At 36.5% G+C, this 22,432-nt stretch overlaps 1 protein-coding gene across 1 annotated transcript in view; it reads right to left on the bottom strand.

The window, feature by feature from the left end:
- Positions 1–2,452: 2,452 nt before the first annotated feature.
- Positions 2,453–22,432, bottom strand: part of Glrb (glycine receptor beta) — a 61,598-nt gene continuing 41,618 nt past the window's right edge. The window contains exons 5-10 of the mRNA XM_057757000.1: positions 19,073–19,302; positions 18,882–18,964; positions 16,956–17,096; positions 12,932–13,084; positions 9,462–9,754; positions 2,453–4,877 (exon numbers count right to left, since the gene is read on the bottom strand). Coding sequence (XP_057612983.1) covers positions 4,581–4,877; positions 9,462–9,754; positions 12,932–13,084; positions 16,956–17,096; positions 18,882–18,964; positions 19,073–19,302 — 1,197 coding nt within the window. The 3' untranslated portion in view covers positions 2,453–4,580. The remainder of the gene's footprint in view (positions 4,878–9,461; positions 9,755–12,931; positions 13,085–16,955; positions 17,097–18,881; positions 18,965–19,072; positions 19,303–22,432) is intronic.

The raw sequence follows: 22,432 nt of genomic DNA, 5'->3' as shown, positions 1-22,432 counted from the left end.
TATGGCATTTATTTATTTAAAGGGAGCTCTGCTTTATTCAATCCAACAGTTTTGAACTCACACAATCCCTTAGCAAAGTAAAGTTGCTACACATTTATTATTTTAAAACATACTGGGGAAAAGCACGTAATATCTATGAAACTTAAAAATATCTAAGAGTGCAAAATCTTTACTTTGAATTCCTAAAAAGGAGTCGAGAAAAAATAAAATTGAACAGAACTTATGAACGTAGTCAATATTTTTATTGGTGAAAGAGACAATAAAATGATAGATGTGTATGTGATATACATGCCAAGTATCTACAGAGAAAATGTTAAATTTATCAAATTATAAGGGTCTAGTTTATGCATGCAGGAACACAAGGCGTATAACTAACCTTAAATGTGACTTGCATAGAGTTTCCATTAATGCTAATCACATAAATGTTTTTAAAATATCCTTATTCCTTTGGTGGTGTAGCTGACATTTTCCAAAAGCTTGATTTTTATCCCACAGAAGGTTAAGACTAGCTTTATTGTAAAACAAAGCAAGCTTGTGAATGTTAAATCATTGTTATACTGCATAAATATGCAATCAATTTGATAAAGTGATTTGAATAACCCTTACTTCCTAAACAGGGTAATACTCTGCATGAATGTAGTTAGTAAAGGTTATAGCAAAGACGGTAAACTCTTTGACATTTTAGGCCTAGTTGCTTAAATTTCGCTTCCACTGTGCATGTGGACAGAAATCCTCAGTATTATAAATAATGATAAATTGAGTGGGCTTTAAAGCCACTTAATTTGAGCACTGCTCCTCCAGAGGAAAATATTTTAGCTTCATTAATCACCAGAGAGGAAATTGTATGAATGAAAAACACTTACATCTGAATGAAATACATATGACTTAAAAGAGTGTTTGCAGCCATGACATCCAGGGCCAGTCTACTTAAGAGAAACAATAAAACATTAAATTAAACATTTACCTAAAATTGGATGCCTGAGTTTTGCACTTTAATTAAATCTAAATATGAGGGAAAATGGTCAAAATCTATTAGGGTATAAATAATTTTATGATAATTTTATACGAGAATGTTTTGTTTAGTTCACGGAGGCCCAAAATAAGGCATTAATTATATCTGAATGGAGAGTGGCATAATAAATTTTAAAAATATTTTTATTTATGTGTATGTGAATGTGAATTCCACAATGGGTGGCTTGCAGAGGTCAAAAGAGGGTGTCAGATTCTCTGAAGTGGGGGCTACAATGGTCATGAGCTATGGCACACGAATGCTAAAAACTGAACTAGGGTCCTCTCGCAAACCTGGAAAACATTCGTACACTCTAACTGTCTTTCCAGCCCTCAGTAATGTTAAAGAAATTGATGCCATGGCAATTAAATGAAACACATGGTATGGATTGGCTCGTGAAGGAGACGAACAAGAAATGAGAGGCAGCTTTAAGACTGAGTTTATCAGTGCTCATTTCCTGGGGCAGACTCATTCTGTCACGGCGGTCAGGAAAGGAAAGCTCACTGCAATTCGGAATACACAAGCTGTGCAGGCAAAAGGACACCCTATCTGCCCTTTACAGCCTTAAAAAGCAGCCTCTTTTGCACACACAGTGAAAAGAGAGAAACAAAGCATATTTGAGAATAGAGGATTTTGCAGACTTTAGATCAGGGGTATACAGAAATTCTTTGTAATTCTTCAAGTTCTTTGAAACATTCTTGATGTGGGAGGCCCTTCTGTATATGTGTTGCTTTGATTGGTTGATGAATAAAGCTGTTTCGGGCAATGGCTTAGTAGAGTAAAGTCAGGTGGGAAATTTGAATAAAGATATATAGAGAAAGAAAGGCAGAGTCAAAGAGATTCCATATAGGTGCCGAAGGAGAAAGATGCCAGAACCTTTCTGGTAAGCCACAGCTTCATGTTGATAAGCAGATGAATAGAAATGGATTAATTTAAGATGTAAGAGCAGGCTAGGAATATGCTTAAGCCCTTGGTCAAACAGTGTTGTAATTAATATAGTTTCGTGTGATCATAAGGGTCTGGGCGGCTGGAAAACAAAAGTGCCGTCTCCGAGAACATTCTGGAACCATGTCAAATGGAAAAAAAAATTAAAAGAACTAGATCAACGACATGAAATTTGGTAGGAACTGGCTCTGTGAGAGTATTGAGCCTGTTATGGTGTAAATACATATTAGTATCTTTTATAGAAACATGTGTGGAAACAACAGCAATTTTTACACATCTGTTTTCTAAGTCAGCAACTTCACTTTGGGCTTCCACCTCTTATCTAGGCACATCCATACACAAATAACTGTAGGGATACTGTTTTGTAATAGAAAAGGAGTCATGTTAGACATGTAACTGTAAGTGTGTCTCCACCTGCAGAAGTCATGCCAGACATGTGACTGTGTGTCTTCACCTGGAAAGAATCCTAGACATATAATATGATAAATCCAAATAATGGAAGGTTAAATACCATTTATTTTGTATACTATTATGCTAAATTAATTTTTATATTCAAGTCAGACAGAGGTTGGAAATAATTGAAATCAGATCTGGGTTGGGATCCTACCACATTGTACCCCAGGGGACAGCAAAAAGAGAAAGAGGCAAGTAGAGCAATCCTATGTACCTGTCCTAAGCAGATGTGTGTGATTTGTAAGACATCAACACATTTAGGTCAAAAATAAATAGTGGAGAGAGACTATAGATTGAAGATAGGACCTGGTATTAGGACACTATCATATTGTATTGCATGAAAAAATCATTTCACACTACTTTCACCAATATATTTCTATATAATGATACTGCCTTCACTATAAGACATCTTTTAAAATCCTAGATCACAGTCCCTAATATGAAACCAAGTTATAAAAGCAAATGTAAGAAAGTATCATTACAAACAGATTTTTAAAAATGGTACACATTGAAGGTAGTATTTTCTCCATTGCCATCCTATTAAACTAATACGTCTTTTGGTCTTGGTAGAATTCTGAAATTCATTAGCATTTTATTTGTGACATATTAAAATTATTCAGATGGCCAGGCTAGATTATTCATATGGTCATAACTGGATTGTCCTGAAAGACAACAGCGTATATACACCACTGAAAAGAATTTTGTAACTATTGAGGATATTTTAAGTAAAAACAATCTTCAATAAATCAATTGGCAGTGAAATGCAAATGGTAATTGCACAAGTAATAATTTTAATGCATTACATCATGAATTGGCCACACAAATCACCAGCAATAACAAAAGGACTCCAAATAATGTAAAATACTTTTCTGGCCTTATCTTTACAATATTAGTTACCAGTAGCTGCAGTTTTAGCTGAGACATAAATAAACAATTACACTGAGACACTGTCAGACAATCGGGTCTTGAAAGATTAGACTTAGGAGTTGTTTTCAGGTAAGAACAAGATAAAGTTAGTCAGCCCCCAATGTCTAGACTTTCAGTAAGAAGAAAAAGTTAAGTGTAGAATTTAAATAAAAATTTCTATTTACTAAATCGTTGTTTTGTAACATATTCAGATGTATATTTTGTAACATACATTCAGATTAATTAAAAAAAAAATTCCCCAAAGAGTTGACTATTACTTGAAATATAGAAGCATCTTAATAAAACAAACAAACCAAATTCTTCAATGTTCTTCAATTAGTACGACTTTTCCAGTTCAAGTTCATGTTAGCAGTTCCTCTTGGAGCCTGACAGTGATGTGGAACCAGATGTCACCACTCCCTTCAGACTGGAAACGTGTGCAACTCTTCTTAAGGCTTACGCTTAATGCTCTCCATATCAGATAATGAAAGGCATGAAAATAGATTTAGATTTTAAGGTGGATTAAATCATTTACTTTATCCAAAATATTTAATTAATACATCTATCATTTATTTGTTTGTACTTTGTCATATGCCAGAATGCAATATATATTTAGCCAAGATTTCTCTTTTCTTCAAAAATGCTTACTGTTCTATTATCTGGCATTTTGACAACACACGCACACTTAAAAATAAGCTGATTTTATAAATGTATAATTTTGGTTGTATTTCTCAATGAGCCTGCATAACTATTGCTACTCTACCTCTTTTAAAATCTTTAAACAATATGTCATACAATCTTGCTTAATCTGCGATAATACTATTGATAATTTTGAAAGGGGAAGATGGCTTTCTTGGACAGTTACGAGGAGGGGAATATAAGACACGACATACATGAGAAGGGTCACCGTAACGGGAGTCAGCGTGCACACCGTGTTCTCATCAGTGCTATCGGAGTATGTGCAGGTACACAGTTACTGTAGCTGAAGAGCACATTATAGAGATTATGTAGTATGCCTGCTCTTCATCGATTCCTAAAATACTATGCTGAATATACATACATTTATCTATCTAGCTCATGATTGGAGCAGAGACGTTACAGGATCATGCTGCCATTCAAAAGTAAGGTGCTGTATTTTATGACAATTAAGTGGCATCCAAAGTGCAATATATTGCTATGACAATGCCAAGTTTTCACAGATCAGCAATTATGAATTGCATTGGTCACAATGAAATGGTATTGTATCTCATACAAATGGAATGGTTTATCATAAATATATAGACCAATATATAACATTGAAGAACAAGAAACAGAAAGGAAATAATGCTCTTGCATAAAGGTCAATGCGTTTGGCTGCTGTTGGAATCACAGGCTTGGCAGGAGGAGGCTTCTTGTTGTTCTTAGCCTGGGATTTCCCAAGTCCATTGTTGACTTCAATGGGCTTTCCATAGCAGTCATAATTGGATAATTCAAAATCTCTTGGCAAGCTTCCAACAATGCTGAAGTCATTGGATCTCAGGTCAGACTTGGAAGTACAAACTTTTTTGCATCGGGTCTCACCAACCTAAGCATAAAAATGAAATATGGTATAATAGAATTTTTAGAATTATAAATACATATCTATTCAAAAAGACATTTTTAAATTGAGTTTAAAAATTAGCAGGAACAAAAGTCAACTGATGAATCCACTGGATTAATTAAACATTTTAAATTTTTAAACATTTTGTAGGGCTCTGATATTTTGCCCAAATAACAGGGATCATACTATCAAATGTACTTGTTTATTATTTTATACTTAGAAATAAATAAAGCATGAATCAATGTCATTTTAAGTTAATATCGGGGTTGTAAGACTTTTCTCAGTTTAAATACTAAAATATAAGAATCTTTCCTTGATCCAATATGGGTTATGTGCACAGACAATAAACTCTAAATGTTAATTCAGAACCTTCATCTCTGCTTTCCTGTTTCTGAACAGAACTGCTGGTTAATAAGTGGTGGGGCACTAAGACTGTCAGCCTCTAAATCATAGCCACGAAATGTCCAGATGACTTAAATATCTGATCACATCAGTAAGAAAAGCATAACTTCAATATCGCAACATTCACACAGAAAAGGATTCGCAGAAGTTGCTGCTTTTTTTTTCATGGTTGCTAAACAGCTTAAATTTTATTGACCTCCCAGTTTTTAAAAAAGTTAAAGGTCATACCTCTAGGTCGATGTACTATATACAGATCGTGCAGAATGAATATGAAGCTTTCTTTTTAATTCATTGAAAACTCTCTGACATTTTGCATGGCTTCTGTGTCCAACACTAGTGCATGTGAGCTACATGTGCACCAGAAAAGGCATCCATGATGATACAACCGAAGGAGTACGAATAGGCTCCCTCCCGTGAAGGAAGACTCCCCCAAGTTCCTTCGACAAGTCATGAGTCACCCACTAGTTGGAGGGTCTCCTCTCGTTCCAATAATTAGAGATCTACACAATCTTTCTTTATTGTTTTGAGCTTATTCGTAAATAAAATGCATATAGGACAGGAGAAAAGATTTCATAATAAGATGTCATCTGAAGCTGTTACAAATTCACCAGTAAGAAAATGAACCACCTAAGAAAGATAGCAATTCTACTCGACACATCCCCATGTGGCTGTCCGAACCCTAAATCCATCACTCCCATTGTTTCCGTCCACAAATGTCATCTGCTCGCATTGCAGACACTGCCACTCCTGCAAAGTGCAGACAACAGAAATGGGGCAGCATAAAGATGAGTTGCCAAGAATAACAACAAAAAACTGAGATAAAACTCTAATATTTTCAAATTTAAACTCTCAGATTTTATTTGTGTTTCATATAAAGCCAAACAATTTTGCATAAACCTCTAGAATGAAAGATGTCTTCTACAGATGATAAAACGATGCTCAGAGGAAACAATTTGGAGAGAGTCCACTGAATCACAATCAATTCTAATCTTGAAAACATGGCTTTACCATAAAGAAACAGCTCCCATGATCAAGCATCAGCTTTTGTGTATTAAATTATGGGAAACTGTGAGCATTGGGCCTATTTTGTTTTTCATTCATAAAATCTCTGCGTATTACAAGTGCTGGGCGTGAGGAAAATGATGGTAGTAACAAGAGAGGTTGTGTAGCTATTTTATGAGTAAAAAGAAAAACATCATTGAAATATACATTAGTTACCAAAATACTGAAAACTGATTAAGACAGCACCATCTTTTTGTTTTTTATGGTGAGGAGCCTTAAGCCAAATATATAGATGAAAACATAATTTTGCATAATGGTCAAAATCATATTTCCTAAAAACTCTCATGCTGAAAACTGAACTCTAGTTTTTGTGATATTAGTCACACATTTACTTAGGAAGAACACTTTTTTTTTAAATTAACCTTTAGGTATTCTATAATTCAAATTTTATTATCTTTCTATTGTTATTTAGACTAAAAATCAATGACAAATTATCTGATTAAAATTACTTGGAAATTTGTTGTGTTTTGAAAAGCAAAATATGTTAAAAAAGAAGATTCTGACTCTAAAGTCATAATTGCATATGTATTTTTTCACAGAAATATAGAGTTCAAAAGGTAAGAGCTAATACTTTTCTATTTTTGTTTTATTTCGTGTGTTAATATGTACCAAATCTGTGACCTTACCAAGCTATGCATTGCTGTGAACTTGGTGGGAATATTAATAGTAACTTATTTTGGATTACATGTTATCAACAGAGGGAGGACAGGGAATGGCGGGATGCTCAACATTGACAAAGGGATGACAAGGGAATGGTGGGATGCTCAGCATTAACAAAGGGAGGACCATCACAGGAGGTTTAATAGGGACAGAAAACTAACATGCACACAGATAAACACACACACACACACACACACACACACACACTACCAATGGGGAATTGCAGAGTCAGGCTAGGACTGGAGAACAGTAAAGTCTAAAGAAGACATTACCTAATCTGAACCGAGGAAAACCTTGGAAATCTTAGCAGAGCCCCAGGTACACAGACTTCTACCACTGTGCCCCACATCCGTGTTACTGCCCTTCATATTTTTGCACACACATGTGTATATATACATATATACTCTTTATCGACTTGCTTTTATAAATTATATTTTAAAAGGAATCAAATAATCATAGTTCTCCTCTACATGAATCCAAGTGAGTGTTAAAGAAATGTTTAGTGTGGACTTATGAGTACAAGCTGATAGTGGAATGAAAAGGGACCTAATCTTTCATATATCACACAAACTAGCAAGATGATGTCACCTTTAGATCATAATAAGATGTATCCTCATAACATAATATCTAAAGAAATCATTAAAACCATAATACAATATCTAAACCTAATACAAATGGTTTCACATAACATATAGAAAGCTCAAGATGGAATTCTGTAACTTTTCAAGGATCCTATGTGAATGTAGGAAGCAGAAAACAGAACAAAACACTGTAACAGGAAGTAAAAACAGATGAATGCTGAGGTCTCAAAGTCTCAACAAATATAAGAAAAGTAAAACATGTCAATTAAAATATAAGAGATTGATGGAGTAAAATCTTGATGACAACTCTGCCACCTACAAGAAACTTGCTTGAGGTGTGCTATAGACATGTTTGACAGAGACAAGGGCATTACAGCAAAGAATGACTTAAGTCATTGCACTGCATAGATGAAGAGTTTCTCCTTCAGGAGCAGTGATACAGCATAAAAAGGTCACAGCGCATAAAGAAGCTCCTCTCAGTGTGGAAGCTATGGATAGAGGGCTGGAGCTTTAAGCTTTGAAAATCAGTGCAATGACTTAAAAAGACAAAAACAAAAACAAAAAATGGATATGAAATATAGGAAGAATTAATTACTCATCTGTCCAAAAATCCATGTGTAGCATGTTTTCTAGAATTCCAGGTAGGCGGGCAGTGGGGATCAACACATAGAGCATCACGGGGCCAGAGCATGTGCAGAGAAGGCATAATGTCACCGCTGTGGGATGGCTAGACCTAGCGCTCTCCTGTCGAGGCTATAGCCTTTTCTTCCACACGAAGGGCCTTCTGGCTGACTTTTCTTCTGAATATCAAGCAGGAGTCCGTGGGTAAATGCACAGCTAATTTGTTAAGCATCAAGGATCAATGCACAGCTAATTTGTTAAGCCGCCAGTTGTTCTGGGACTGGGTCTTAAGCCCATGATGTGTGACAAGGTAGGGCTAAGAAGAGAAAGCCTCTCCAGTCCTTAGCAACCATGATGGCTAGGCTAGCCAGACCCTTAGCAGTGTGTAGACATGCCCTCAGGGCCAGCCATCCAGCCTGTAAGAGACTTACTGACAGCTATCAGAAGCTGCCTCACTCAGTAGGAAGATGAGAGTGACTGACCAAAAGCATGGCTCTTCACGTCTCAGAGCTAAATAAAGGCCCGCAAGCCCCGTAAGTCCCTTGGCTTCTCACTAAAGCTGATCCAATGAGAATCAATAGGGACGCATACATTCCGGAAACATCTCCCCATTCAGTGATGAGCATCACAGTCAAACTGTGATTTTAAAGTCAGGAGAAAGCTTTCAAAATTTTAAGATATTATATTATCCTAGGTAGTCTTTGACATTTTTTTTTTTTTTTTTTTTTTTTTTTGGTTTTTCGAGACAGGGTTTCTCTGTGGCTTTGGAGCCTGTCCTGGAACTAGTTCTGTAGACCAGGCTGGTCTCGAACTCACAGAGATCCGCCTGCGTCTGCCTCCCAAGTGCTGGGATTAAAGGCGTGCGCCACCATCACCCGGCCCTTTGACATGTTTTATATTGTTCTGAAAATAATTTCAAGATAATGTTGGACTTGGTTCTTTCTCTCTTTTTTTTTTTTCTTTTTTTTTTTTTTGTTTTTTTTGTTTTTTTGAGACAGGGTTTCTCTGTGGTTTTGGAGCCTGTTCTGGAACTAGCTCTTGTAGACCAGGCTGGTCTCGAACTCACAGAGATTCACCTGCCTCTGCCTTCCAAGTGCTGGGATTAAAGGCGTGCGCCACCACTGCCCGGCGGTTCTTTCTCATTTATAGAGAGCAAGAACCAGCTCCACCATTTACTTCACCGTGTCTCTTTTCTGGGACAGAAAAGGATGGGCGGTTCACTTTCATGGTTTACTCGCCTTACCTGCAAAGTGCTGATATGAACAGGAGTCCCCGTGCCATTCACGGTACTCTTCTTGGCTGCATTCCCACCTTTTCCATCTGCCTGCTCAGCCTTGGCAATTCTGGCCTTTTCGGCTTCAACCCTTTTGGGATTGTTCAACATCACCTGGACAACAGCATACTCCACCAAGGAAGCAAAGCCGAAGAGCAGACACGCAATGAGCCACACATCCAAGGCCTTCACATAAGACACTTTGGGAAGCTCGGCTGCAAGAGTGGTGCACTCTGAGGCCAAGCTGAGCACCGAGAAGATGCCTAGCAACAGAAGTAGACATGTTTATATGAGGGAAATGCTCTACAACCACTGGCCATTCATTAAAATCACTCTCTTAGGACTATCAGTAGCCAGCAAGTAATCCTTAGGTGTCTTTAAAGACAGAGCCTGGAAGAAATAGACGGTACCAGGTGAAGGAGTCATTGTGGTCAGAAAATGTTTGTAAACAAGCATCATTTTAGAAATAAGGAAATGTAAGTCAAGATTTGGAAGCACAATGTGGATATGATTTGAGGATCAATGATGTCAGGAACCATTCGACAGTGTCTCTGGGGGAATGGCAGAGCTCTCTGACTGAACTTCTTGTTTGATTTCTCAGTTTTATTTTAAAGAGAGATTTTATTTGTATGAGAAATTGGTGCCCATGAAGAAGACTAGAGCACATAAATTTTGATACGTTTTTTGGTTCTTGGTTGTCCTTGTTGTTTTGTTAACATTATAATGTCTAAAAGATAAAGTACGGAGTGTTTCTGTTTATGACAGAAAGAAAATCTCAGAAAAGGAATACTAAAGGCATGCTACAGGTGAAATTAGCAATGCTAACTTTAGATAGAAAGCAACATTTCATAGAAACACACATGCAATCAAGATAAGATTACTAAGTATGTAATATACAACAGTGAAAGCAAGCATAGAATAAGAAATATGGATTGCTGCAACTGCATCTCTTTCTCATCTCTTTTGTCAGACTCCCTCCTCTTCATCTCTCTACCATCAGGAGGAATGTAGTGAAATATAATTTTCTTTGACTAAGAAGCCTCCAGTGATATCCACAAAGAGATGCTATCTTCACTGGGCACATAGAGTCCCTCTATTGGTTGTTTTTTTTTTTTTTTTTTTTTTTTTTTTTTTTTTTTTTTCTTAGATCATCACCATCTTTTGGAATAATGACTTTACTGGTATTCAATTTACTATTTCAGGCAAAGTATTTGTGAGTTGTACCTTTAGTAATCAGCATAGGTTTTTAACCTCTAAGTAGAATATTGGCAGGCAAGTCAAATATTGCCCTAGGTGACTATCAGTGGTCCCCACGAGCTCTCCTAACTGCTCTCCCCGTTTCTACCTTTCCCTCATCCATCAGTCGACAATAAATTAGGCAGTGATTAAAGTTATAAATAATCAAAATTGGAGTCTGATCATAAGAGCTTCTTGTCTGACTTGGGAAGAACCTTAACAACAGAGTGCATAAGAGATGTCCAAGGGTCTAGACCGCACTATTACTAGTGAACAAGTCCACGTTTTCCTCTCTCCTAGATAACAACATGAATTGCTTTCATTTCTTCCCTTTCTTTAGACAGAATTATTCTTCTGAAGACTTTCCTGACAAGCATGTGCTCTCCCTCATATTATGTATTATATATCATACTTATTTGGTATTTGCTTCTTTGCAAGGAGACATAAATGAATTAAAGCTAACATGATTTAATCTGTCTTATGAACAATCATTTATATTTATGACTAAATTGACACCTTCGTGATTAATACCAACAAATAGTCACTACAGAACAAATATATGTTGTATAAATTTAAATATCCAAAAGTATCCTGTTAGCAGTATAACAATATATAGTTAGTAACTGCAGTGCACATAAATAATATTACATATGCAAATGTAATACTAATATACTAAATGTACATATATTGTACATATTATAATATTACATAAACATAACCGTTAGGTTATATATATATTTACATATGTATGTGAAAGAGAACATGCACAGGCATGCACATATAGCTCTGTATGTGTGTGTATGTGTGTGTATAAAACTCAGTACTTCAGTCATTCCCTTCAATAATTTTTTAATGAGTTACACTCAAAAGCTTTTTGAAAAAAAGAACAAAACTAAAATTAGCAGGCCATCACTTGCTGGGAGGCCATGTATACCAGAGTTTTTCTTATGGTGAGGTCTTGGTGAGATTGTGAAAACACACAAAATGAGAAATTCCCAAACATTGTTAGTCAAACTCTGTTGGCACTTCTGTTTAATTTCTGACATTTACCTACTTTCTTTGTAGAAAGAGTTCTTGCTTATTTTCTCATGAATCACTGTTTCATGAAGGAGAGGCAGAAGTTACTGTGGATGGAGCCCAAGACTTCACATATGCATGGCACGTTCTTTACCAGTGAGCCTTATCTCAGGCTGATGCAAATACTTATGAATCATTAAACAAACACAACTTTCAAATGACTGCACAACGGTCTTTCTTTGTCAACAGTCTTAGAAATAGTAAATTGTAGGATATGAGCATTAAGAGGAAAGAGAACGGCACTACATAGTGATATTTTTAGGAATAGATCATATTATGACACTCATATGCCATTTAAAGATGAAAATATGTTCAGAGAAATGTATCCTCAAGTTACCTTGTCATTGTGGGAACATCAGAGTGTACCTATGCAAAATTTATATGGGAAAGCTTGCTCTATATGTAGGCTATGTGGTATGCACCATCATGTACGCAGCCATTCCTGATGAAATATCAAGTAAGTATGATTTCATCGCCTCTGTCTGAGGTGCATATTATTTACAATAATTTCCAACAAAGTGATTATTTGTCTTTAACTTTGGCATTACTGAAAATTTTATATTTTAGTGGTGCATGATTACATTCAGTCAATAAGTACTGACTGGAAAAAATAGAATAAATCAACTCCTGCAAAATTCTCATAATAGGAAAAGAAAAACTTAATTACCAACTGCATAAATACTGAGAAAATATAGATCAGTGTACATCCAGTATTGAAGGATGCCTCCCTCCAAATAACAGGCAATCATCACTGAACAGGAGCTGGTAATGCACTCAGCATAGAAGGGCACAGTTTAGTATTCCTCTTTTGGAATGCTCTGACCATAAGAGCCTCCAATTTCAGAGTTTTCATACTTTTAAATATTTGTATATATTTTATAGATGTCTTAAGGATAGGACCCATGTCCAAAAAAATATTCATTTATATTTCATATATAAATGCACACCTTAAATGCAAAACCTGAGGTTAGTTTTATACGTTTTGAATACATGGTGTTTTTATTGTGCTCTCCCAGGAAGCGAAAGTGTGTAATTTTCTACTTGTTGCATTTGGAACATTTGTAGCCTCACATTTTCAGGACAGGGTCCTCAACCAGTCATGGTGACAGAGAATCAGGGAGGCTTACCCAGGGGTACCCTGGCAGCACTAGCATCAGGGTTGATCCAGAAGGAGAGCCAGGACAGGACCACAATCAGCAGGGTTGGTGCATAAACACCCATCATGTAGAATCCAACCTGTCTTCGCAGGGTGAAGATGACCTCCACGCAAGTGTAGTAGCCTGTCAATCAGAGAAGTGGCAAGTGGGAGGGTCACAGCTACACAGAATCAAAAGTCAGAATGATCTGCAAGGCACAGGACACTTCTACCTTTGAAATTTGGCCAAGTAAACACTGCAAAGCATTTTCCTTTCATTGGTGACAGTTCATAAAGAGGGTGGTGGGGTATGTTTTCCCTGACCTCCACCGCCTCACCGTGACGCCGAGGAGCAGAGTTCACATGCTGCTCTGTGGCTGATCTAGCACTACTCTGTGTGAGAGTCTGCAGCCCTCCAACTTTCCCTCTGAAGTGACATTAGCACGGAAGAGTAACCAGTGAGACGTGAGCCCTGAACCAAAGCAGCAGGCTAATTCTAAGAGGAAACGCTCTTGGACTGAGTCTTGTTTGGCCATGTGAATCCTTCCTCTGGAGAAGGGATGCCTGTCTTCAAGAGCTCACAGGCAGGGTTAACCCTGAAAACTTTAGGTAAACATTGACTTAGGCCATAGGGACAGCAAGGACAAAAGCTTCCTGTTATGTCCCTTAAAGCTGTGAAAAGGGAAGACACATAGGATATGCCTCTTCACCCCTTTCCCTCCTGCACCCCGAAGCTCACAAATTTCTACCTGGGAAAGGACATTTGTTTTCCTCATGCTAGGAAAAATGCAGAAACTGCTATAGAATATCATTCTAGAGCTTCCAAACACCAAGGAGCTCCAAAATTTATTCATGAGTCCTGGCAGTCTGGCCTGGCGACTGCTTTTGTTGTTTTGAGGGAGAGATGGAGAGGAAGAGAGGGAGAGGGAGAAGGAGAGGGAGAGAGAGAGGCTACAGGAATATTCTTACAATATTCCAAAAGAAAACATAGTTTCATGTAAGGGATTGTTTTTCAAATATTTTGGTCCTTTTGGTAAACAGTTTTATATAATTCTTACTTTTTAAATGGCTTAATTGTTTAGAGCAAGAAGTTCTATATAGACCAGGCTAAACTCAAACTTGTGATCCTTCTGCCCGAGTGTTCTGGAATTACAAGCATGCTCCTCCACACCCAATGAAAATACTTTATTTAGATAAAAACTGGCATCTACCATTTAACAAAAGTAAGGTTGTGTATAGCAACAAAGGTTAAAGGATCTCTAGTTGTATTTAGTTGACACTGTGCATACTTATTTTAAAACATGGAAACAAATGAACAATCCATAAATGAAACGGGCTAGAAGGATAATGCCATGTCCCACTGCCTTACACTTAAAGAATCATATCTCATATCTACCCAGTCACTCTAACTGGAAAACACAAACATGTTTCACACGCTAACATAACATATTTGGCAGGATTTCCATACATGGAATCATAAATCTTAACTAAAAAGGATATTCACATAAGTTACATGGGAAAGCTGCTCTGCTCACATTATGAATTAAACCCAATGCTGTCTCAGGGAGATTAGGAAGGTGGCAACATCAATATGGAACAAAAACAATTAGCTGGTAGGAACAAGAGCAAATGGTAACCAACACATCAGCAACAAGATGGGCACTTTTTTATTTACCGACTGCACATGAAATGAAGAGCAAAGCATGTGTCTAATTCTATACGTATCCTTTGTGCACGTGTGTGTAAAGCTTCTCCAGTCACTGTATGTATGGTCTACACACTACATTAGTATATATGCTACACAGTAGTGTGTAGTCACTGAAAAGTAGTATAACTTGAAATGAAAGTTTTCATTCTGCCTCACGGTGTTTAAAGATTTCCTGACTAGTTGCCGTATGTCATGAGTTTTAAGTTTCACCATGTCCTTTCATAAACGCACTCACTAGGGGACCTCATGAGCTGCCGATGTATCCAGCAGGAAAAGGCATGTTGGGTATTACAGTGATTTGCTTCGTAAACTTTTATGAGAAACATTTCTTGATCCTGTTTGATCTTTCTCTAGTCTGTTATATTTATGAGAGGCAGGTGGGCAGTTAATTGATATAAATGTGCATTTGGAAATTCCAATTTACTTTCTATTTCCTGTGTCATTTTCTTTCATTAGGCACCCGATTTAACTCATCTCATTTTGTGTCCCCATAGTCTTCACCTGCACTGTCTGTTAATCACGGAACAACATCATTTCAGTAAAGCAAATGCCAGTTCAAACTTTCATTACACATTAAAGTTCTGCCACTACCATGTGTGCGTGTGTTTTATACAAGTATATATGTTTAGTGCCACATATATTTTGAGCTATCTCATTTTAGAAAGTTTCGTAAATATTATCCAAACAATATATTTTCTTCTGATTTATATAAATATCAATACAAACTCTGATAAATACTTTGGTCAATGCCCAAAGTATGTTAGCTATAAACTTATGCTATCTTTTGTAGATGATAGGATTGTAAGTTTGTATTCATGATTAATAAAAGAAATAAAACTTCTCAGAGAACTTCACAGGACCTCTATAGCAATTCTCTACATCAATCATTCTCAACCTGTGGGTTGTGAACCCTTTGGGAGTCTCATGACCGTTTCACACGGGTCACCTAAGACCATCAGAAAACAGAGATATGTTTATATTATAATTCATAACAATAGCAACATTGCAGTTTTGGAGTAGCAACCAAAATAATTTTATGGCAGAGGGTCACCAACACATGAGAAGCTGTATTCAAAGTTTGAAGCAATAGGAAGGTTGAGAACCACTGCTCTAAATTGTTTCTTTGCAGAATATGCTTTTATTTCCTTCTAAGAAATAAAAAAATTGATTGTTTTATATTTAAATCCAGGAACTATTTACTACTGTATTTATGATGTTCTTATATTTTACTTTAAGTCTACCCATAAAGGTATATAATCTTATCAATATACTTGATAGTGAACAACAGCTGTATTCAACACCAACCAGAAATTAAATTATATTTAACACCAAATTTCTTAGTCTTGCATGTATTTATTATAGGACTGTATATATGCAGATTGTTAATTCACTCTGATTTTTATTTTTCCTTTTGATGATATCAAATAGTGGACTTTTACATAATATAAATGCTTCTAAAACATAAACTCAGCTCCCATCTAGTTCCAAATACTTTTGCTATGACTTCCTTTCCAATACAGAATTACAGGCAGCGTACAAGTTGAAATGATCATTGCCAATAATGCCACAGTTAAGTTTCTGTATTGTTTAATTTTATATTGTGAAGCGAAATATACGAATACTGCTGAACCTGCTCAGTGACCTAGAGCTGATAACGCCACCGCCAAGGCTGAGCGCTATATATTACGAGAGTGGAGGATTGACTTTTGTAGTTTCTTCAAAAGTTCATTGTAATTTAATGACTGAGGTTGGTTTGTTTTGCTTTTTAAAATTAGTTATTGCATGGCCAGGACAAATAACACTACATAGGGAATATTCACAGCTGTTGAAGTATCTCACGCTCTTACTGCTTCCCATGTACATCAAGTTCAATGATTTTAGAACTAACAAGACAGGAAAACTGCCACATAAATAAAACTGACCACCAGACAACAGATGAACACAGACAGATTATCCTGTACTATAGCAACTGTTTAGTGTCAAAGGCAAGCTTGTCAAAACTTGTTAGCCTCTAAGAAAACCATTTCCTGGATGAGTCTGTTTTATTACTATATTCATTACCATATTCCATTGCTATAATGAACTAGTAACAACTTCTCACCAACACAATTACATGGAGAAAACCTGATCGATTCCATTATTATAAGTCATCTTATGTGAATGTCGTTGTGGAAAAGGTTTTAGCGTGCGGTTATGAGAATACATTTCTTACAATTAGCTTATTTTTATCATCGCTCCTTAGTCTATATTAAAGCTAAAACAAAACATTGAAACTTGTGCTACTTTTATTTCCTAAACTATCACTTACCAGTGCCTTTGTAGTATTTCGTGCAGTTGCCGTACTCGATATCTTCCTTTTTAATATCAAATTGAGGTAGAGCAATTTTTTCCAACTGCACAGGATCTCCCGACTGCCAGATGAATCTCAAATCATCGGTTGTGTAACCAACTATAATAAATACATGAACATGTCGGATTGAAATATACTTATCAGTGCTTTCTTGTTATTTTAATAATCATAGTACACATAGAAAAGGAGGGAAAGCCTGACATGCTGTTATGGAATTGTAATGTAAAGTCCATAGCACTTGACTCTATGGTCATGCACAAAATCTCAGCTTAACAATAACATGTCATCGTTGTAAAAAAAGAATAAGGTTGAATAATCATTAAAATCAGATATAATCCAAGGTCACCAAGTACAGAAAATCTCCTCTCTGATCAGCATTCACAACCATTATCAATGGGTGATAAATAATTTGCTATCTATGCCTAAGTCCATTTTCAATCATTAACTATGTGCCTAAAGTTATTTTTATTTTAAACTTTGTTTTTGACTTTACTGATTTTTGTTTTTTGTGGATTTCCCATCATGCATTCCAATCCCACTTTTCTCCTATTCCCCTAGCATCCACCCTCTGCTCTTGTAACCTTGTCCCTAGCATCCACCCTCTGGCCCTTGTAACCTCAGCCCAAAACAAAACAAAATTTAAAAGAAAAACCAAAAACAACAAAACAAAGCTAAAGTTTTAAAACAGGTATGATTTTAAATAAATCACTACAATGTTCCTTGAAAGAACTGTACCATGACAAAAAAGCAGTAAGACTGCAACCAAGCGAACATCATTATAGCTTCATTGAAGTAACCAGGAGTCCAGGACCTGGATCTAGGACATGTGTCAACAACTCAGGACTACATCCTAGATTAACCTACCACTGGATCTCAAAACCCATCAGTTTCTAAAATCCTACACAGTGTATCAAATGAGAATATTGAGTAAATATGTATTAAATATACTCTGGAATGTATGCATATATGGTACTGAAACTTTGCATAGACTTAAAAAAACATAATCTGATTATTAGAAAGGAAGAAATATCATTAAAAGGATTTATTTTAGTCTATTAAAAAATCACTAAACAGGGGCTGGAGAGATGGCTCAGTGGTTAAGAGCATTGCCTGCTCTTCCAAAGGTCCTGAGTTCAATTCCCAGCAACCACATGGTGGCTCACAACCATCTCTAATGAGGTCTGGTGCCCTCTTCTGGCCTGCAGGCATACACACAGACAGAATATTGTATACATAATAAATAAATAAATATTTTTAAAAAAAATCACTAAACATATACTCAAACATACAAGTATATTTTACAAAGTTATTATTATTCATAGAAATAGCTTAATCTTTAACCATCCATGCTAAAGATTCCTTATAATATCAGTATTCATTTTTCAAGGTTTATGATTTATTATTTTTAAAGACAATTATCATAGAAAATTAATTAATAATTTACAGAAAATTACAGTTAATAATATTTAGTATGTCTTTTATACACTGTAAAATACAATCATAGGAACATAAGACATGCAATTTATAGAACATAATTTTTCTGTACTTCCCTAAGAAAGGCACTTGGTTAGGTTTAAGTGTATTTCAATGGTCTCTTTTACGACGAGAATATTAACATCAGAGAAATTATGTTGTTAGAAGATCATAATTTGTGAATATTCTCTGGATTACTAATTTAAATAAGTCTAGCCTTCAGAATAAGAAGTACAATGACCAATGTCAACTCGCTAAAAAGCCAGCAACAGAAAGATTTGTCATCTCCATGATTACTATAGTTAGTATGGTATTAACATGACCAAAAACATTATGGTTTTCATGGTTATATAGCACCAACTAATAGAATATATCGTCTAGATATAAGGATTTATGGCCTTATTTACATACAGCTCTCAAGTTGCATCTTGCAGCGTTGTGTATCCATGGGAAACAGAGTTAAATCCAGAGGGCATGACAGAGTAATAGACAACCTGAGGGAAGAGGCAGAGAAATTGGAATCATTGAAAATGCGTTTATGTGGCACACTGATTTGACAAAAGGAAATATAAGCCACACAGGAATTAAATATAAAAGGGTACCTCATGCTCACAAGGACGTCTCCGTCACGAAAAATAAACAGAAGGATGTTTTCTTGGGTTACATCATGAAAATTGGCACTTTTTTCATTCGCAAAGAATAAGTCAGGCTTCCACAGACACTTGTACATTGTGGGATCTACGGTCAGCGCATCGGAACCTCTGAAGTCACTAGGGAGCTTGAGCCTGGGGTCGTTCCATTTCTGTCTCAGGAAAATGTTCACTCTATAGTCCTGCGGGGAGAAAGCATGTTGCATGCTTATATAAATAGCTGCTTAAAATTAAAACAAATGCATGTATGTGTATATTTATAGCTCTTCTCAACAACAAAAGCATTTTTACTGTTACCAGCTAACAAACAATTCCACTTGGCCAGATGATAGCAATATCTAAACACGAGAACTTCTAAAAATTCCAGTCATTCTTTCCCTGCTCTCAAAGTAGGGGAAAACTAAGAAGATAAGAAGCAGAGGAAAAACATTTCTATTTGTCTTTTGTTAAGTAGAAAAGTAAGTAATAAAATGGCAAATGTATGTAAGTGCATACAAATATACAATAACTCTACATATTCCATTGTGCCTTGATACTTAGTAGTAATGATTTCCAAGACTTCGTGTGGATTTCAGAGTCTCTATATGAAATGGCTTAGAATTTGCATAGAGCTTATGCAATCCTATATACATTTAAACCATTAGTTGTAACAGTGAATACTACGTAAATGTCACTTGAAGAGCTGTTATAAATTATGGCTTATGGAATAGTGAAAAGAACATTAAGTAACTACTTACTAAAACAGCTGGGACAACTCCAAATGTCCAGGAGACACATAATGCTTCTAACAAACCTTTGTAGATATCGACTCCCCACACTCATTCATGACTTCCTCTTCATGACTAAGACACCTCATGCTAAGATATTTTCCCATAAAATTTTGGCTATTGTACTTTACTGAATTACAGGATGGAATTCAACTCGAAGTCATACTAAGCACGCAAAGACACTCCATCTCAATGTGTTGGCCATCCCTGACATGATCTGCCCAGATCATTGACGTTCTAAAGTTCTGTATTCAAAGATGATTTTAATCACCTTCTCCAAGTGCTGTGCCTTGCTAAGGGACACCATCACATCAATATATATTTAAACTCATAAACTTAAATATATATTCCCTGTCTTATAGATAATGCATTCTTAAGCAGGGTCAACACAAGAAGCACTGCAGTCTTCAGTCTATGACACAGCCACGAAACTACCCCAGGTGGAGTCTTCACTACTTAGAGATTTATGTTTTGATTGGTTTACCACTACCACATCCTTTTCTAGTTATTTCCTATGCAGAAAGCAAATTTAGTGAAGCACACTACAAAAATATACACCTAATCATTAGAGATTTTAAAGGCTTCCTTTTGCGGGAGAGTAATGTTTAAGAGTCTCGTTCTGTTTTGCTCTTTTGTCTGGAGGCCAGGGAACTGAGAGCTCACCTCATAGCCACCTGCACTCACATCTCCTGTCTCATACCTGGCTACAATTACAGTCTGGCTTCAATTGTTGTCCTCTACTTTTATTACTATTTTACACATCAAATCATTGCCAGAAGTGGGATGAAAGGAAAATAGACAAATTAACATTTAGAGTAGCATGTACTTACAGAGTCTCCCATCATCTTTTGTGTACAGCTTCAGGAACTTGCCTAGCAGGTTTCCAGAGCAGGGAAGCTCTATTTTATTTTAATATTAGATTTTCCTGTTTTAATAGACTACTACATATACATAAAGAGAAGGCAATTCTAAAAACCCATTAGCATTCTTTACACTAAAACATATCCCTTCTGGGATATGTCTGCCAATTTGCTTGCTGCTAATTAATTTTTAGGATATTATATCAATATTTCATAGTAACATTCAATATAATATCTTGGAGGGATTAAGGCAATGCTAACCTTTAATTAACTTCAGCATACTTTGCATAATTACAGAATAAGCTCCCTCTAATATTTTGGGATAAAGTTCAAAATTTATTATGCATTATATTGAAGTTTCCACATACAAACTGATACTTCTGGAATCACAGTTTTATATCCTACCCGTTTCCAAAGCAGTAGGGCTAATTCATGCAAAATTAACCTTTGAAGGAGCAACTACAACAGTTTTAAAAGTGTTTCTCCTTGTTATTTCTATCAGCAGACACTGGTAGAGTCCAGAGAAAATTCCCACACAGCATCAGGAATCTTGAAAAAACAAAACCCTCCTGTTAGGAAAATCAGGTATCAATCAAGGCCTGCTGTCTACAAACAACTTTTTAAAAATTACACTAATTTGGAAGCAGAAGGTAGCAAGTGACACCTAGACACTGACTGACAGAATCTCTGTGGAAGACACTGAGGACAGTTGGAGAGCAGCTAGAATATGAGGTGAAAGATGCAGATAAACACTTTCAGTATTAAAGAAAGACAGAAAGCTTTGAGCACGAGGAGAGCAAGATCCCTATGGCACCTAAACCTGCAATGAGTAGGCAGACAGACTTCAAATGGAGACAGTTGGGCACACAGCTTAAAATGGAGAAGAGCCTCAGTAGATTCAATTCTGACTCTCAGAACCAGACAATTCCTAGAGGAGAGTGTTGAAGGCTAGTGCAAGAGGCAAATTCTCATGGCAGCCAAAGCAACAGGGAGGGGGAGGAGAAACCAAAAGAAAATGAAATAAAGACACAGAAACATCGTCAACACCATCACTGAGCAGGCCTGTGCACAGACAGGGATCTTGAGGTCTACACAACATCTAAGTGGCAGGAAAATCTCTCTTCTCGCTATTTGATCAGAGAAAAGGAAGTTTATAAAGACCCTTGTTGAGTTCACAGCTGGGTGGCTGTAGGAGAAAAGGTCCCTCTCCTTCCTGCTTCGCCCACTCTGAGGACCCCAGGACTACATTGAGAGTGACCAACAAAATGTATTTATCTTAAATAAAAATGAAACTGAGTCAGAACTGTGCAGAATTCCACAGTGGGAATCTCATCTGAACCACAGAACAGAGTGTGAAGACTCATCAGCTTCCCATGAGAAAAAAAAAGAACAATGACAAGTGCTTCAATGGAAATGCATCAAAGGTGTGCAAATGGAAAGCTTGGCATAGGCCCTGCTAGGCTCTGGAGATTGGAAGATGATGGTAGTGATACCACACACTGCCCATTCCATGGCATTTCTCTAGGTGCCGCACAACAGCACAAAGACCAATCCAGAAGAAACAACACTAAGAAGCTGCTGCTCTTATTGGAAGACACCAACCCAAAGGCACACATAACTAAAACAAAGACAGCATGGAAATAAGATCTGCACTTCTTCAGGGTGAGCAAACAGAGAAGAGTCTG

Source organism: Chionomys nivalis, chromosome 24, assembly GCF_950005125.1.
Source record: "Chionomys nivalis chromosome 24, mChiNiv1.1, whole genome shotgun sequence".
NCBI lineage: Eukaryota > Metazoa > Chordata > Mammalia > Rodentia > Cricetidae > Chionomys > Chionomys nivalis.
Note: the sequence above shows the minus strand (reverse complement) of the source record. Positions and strands in the feature narration are given on the sequence as shown.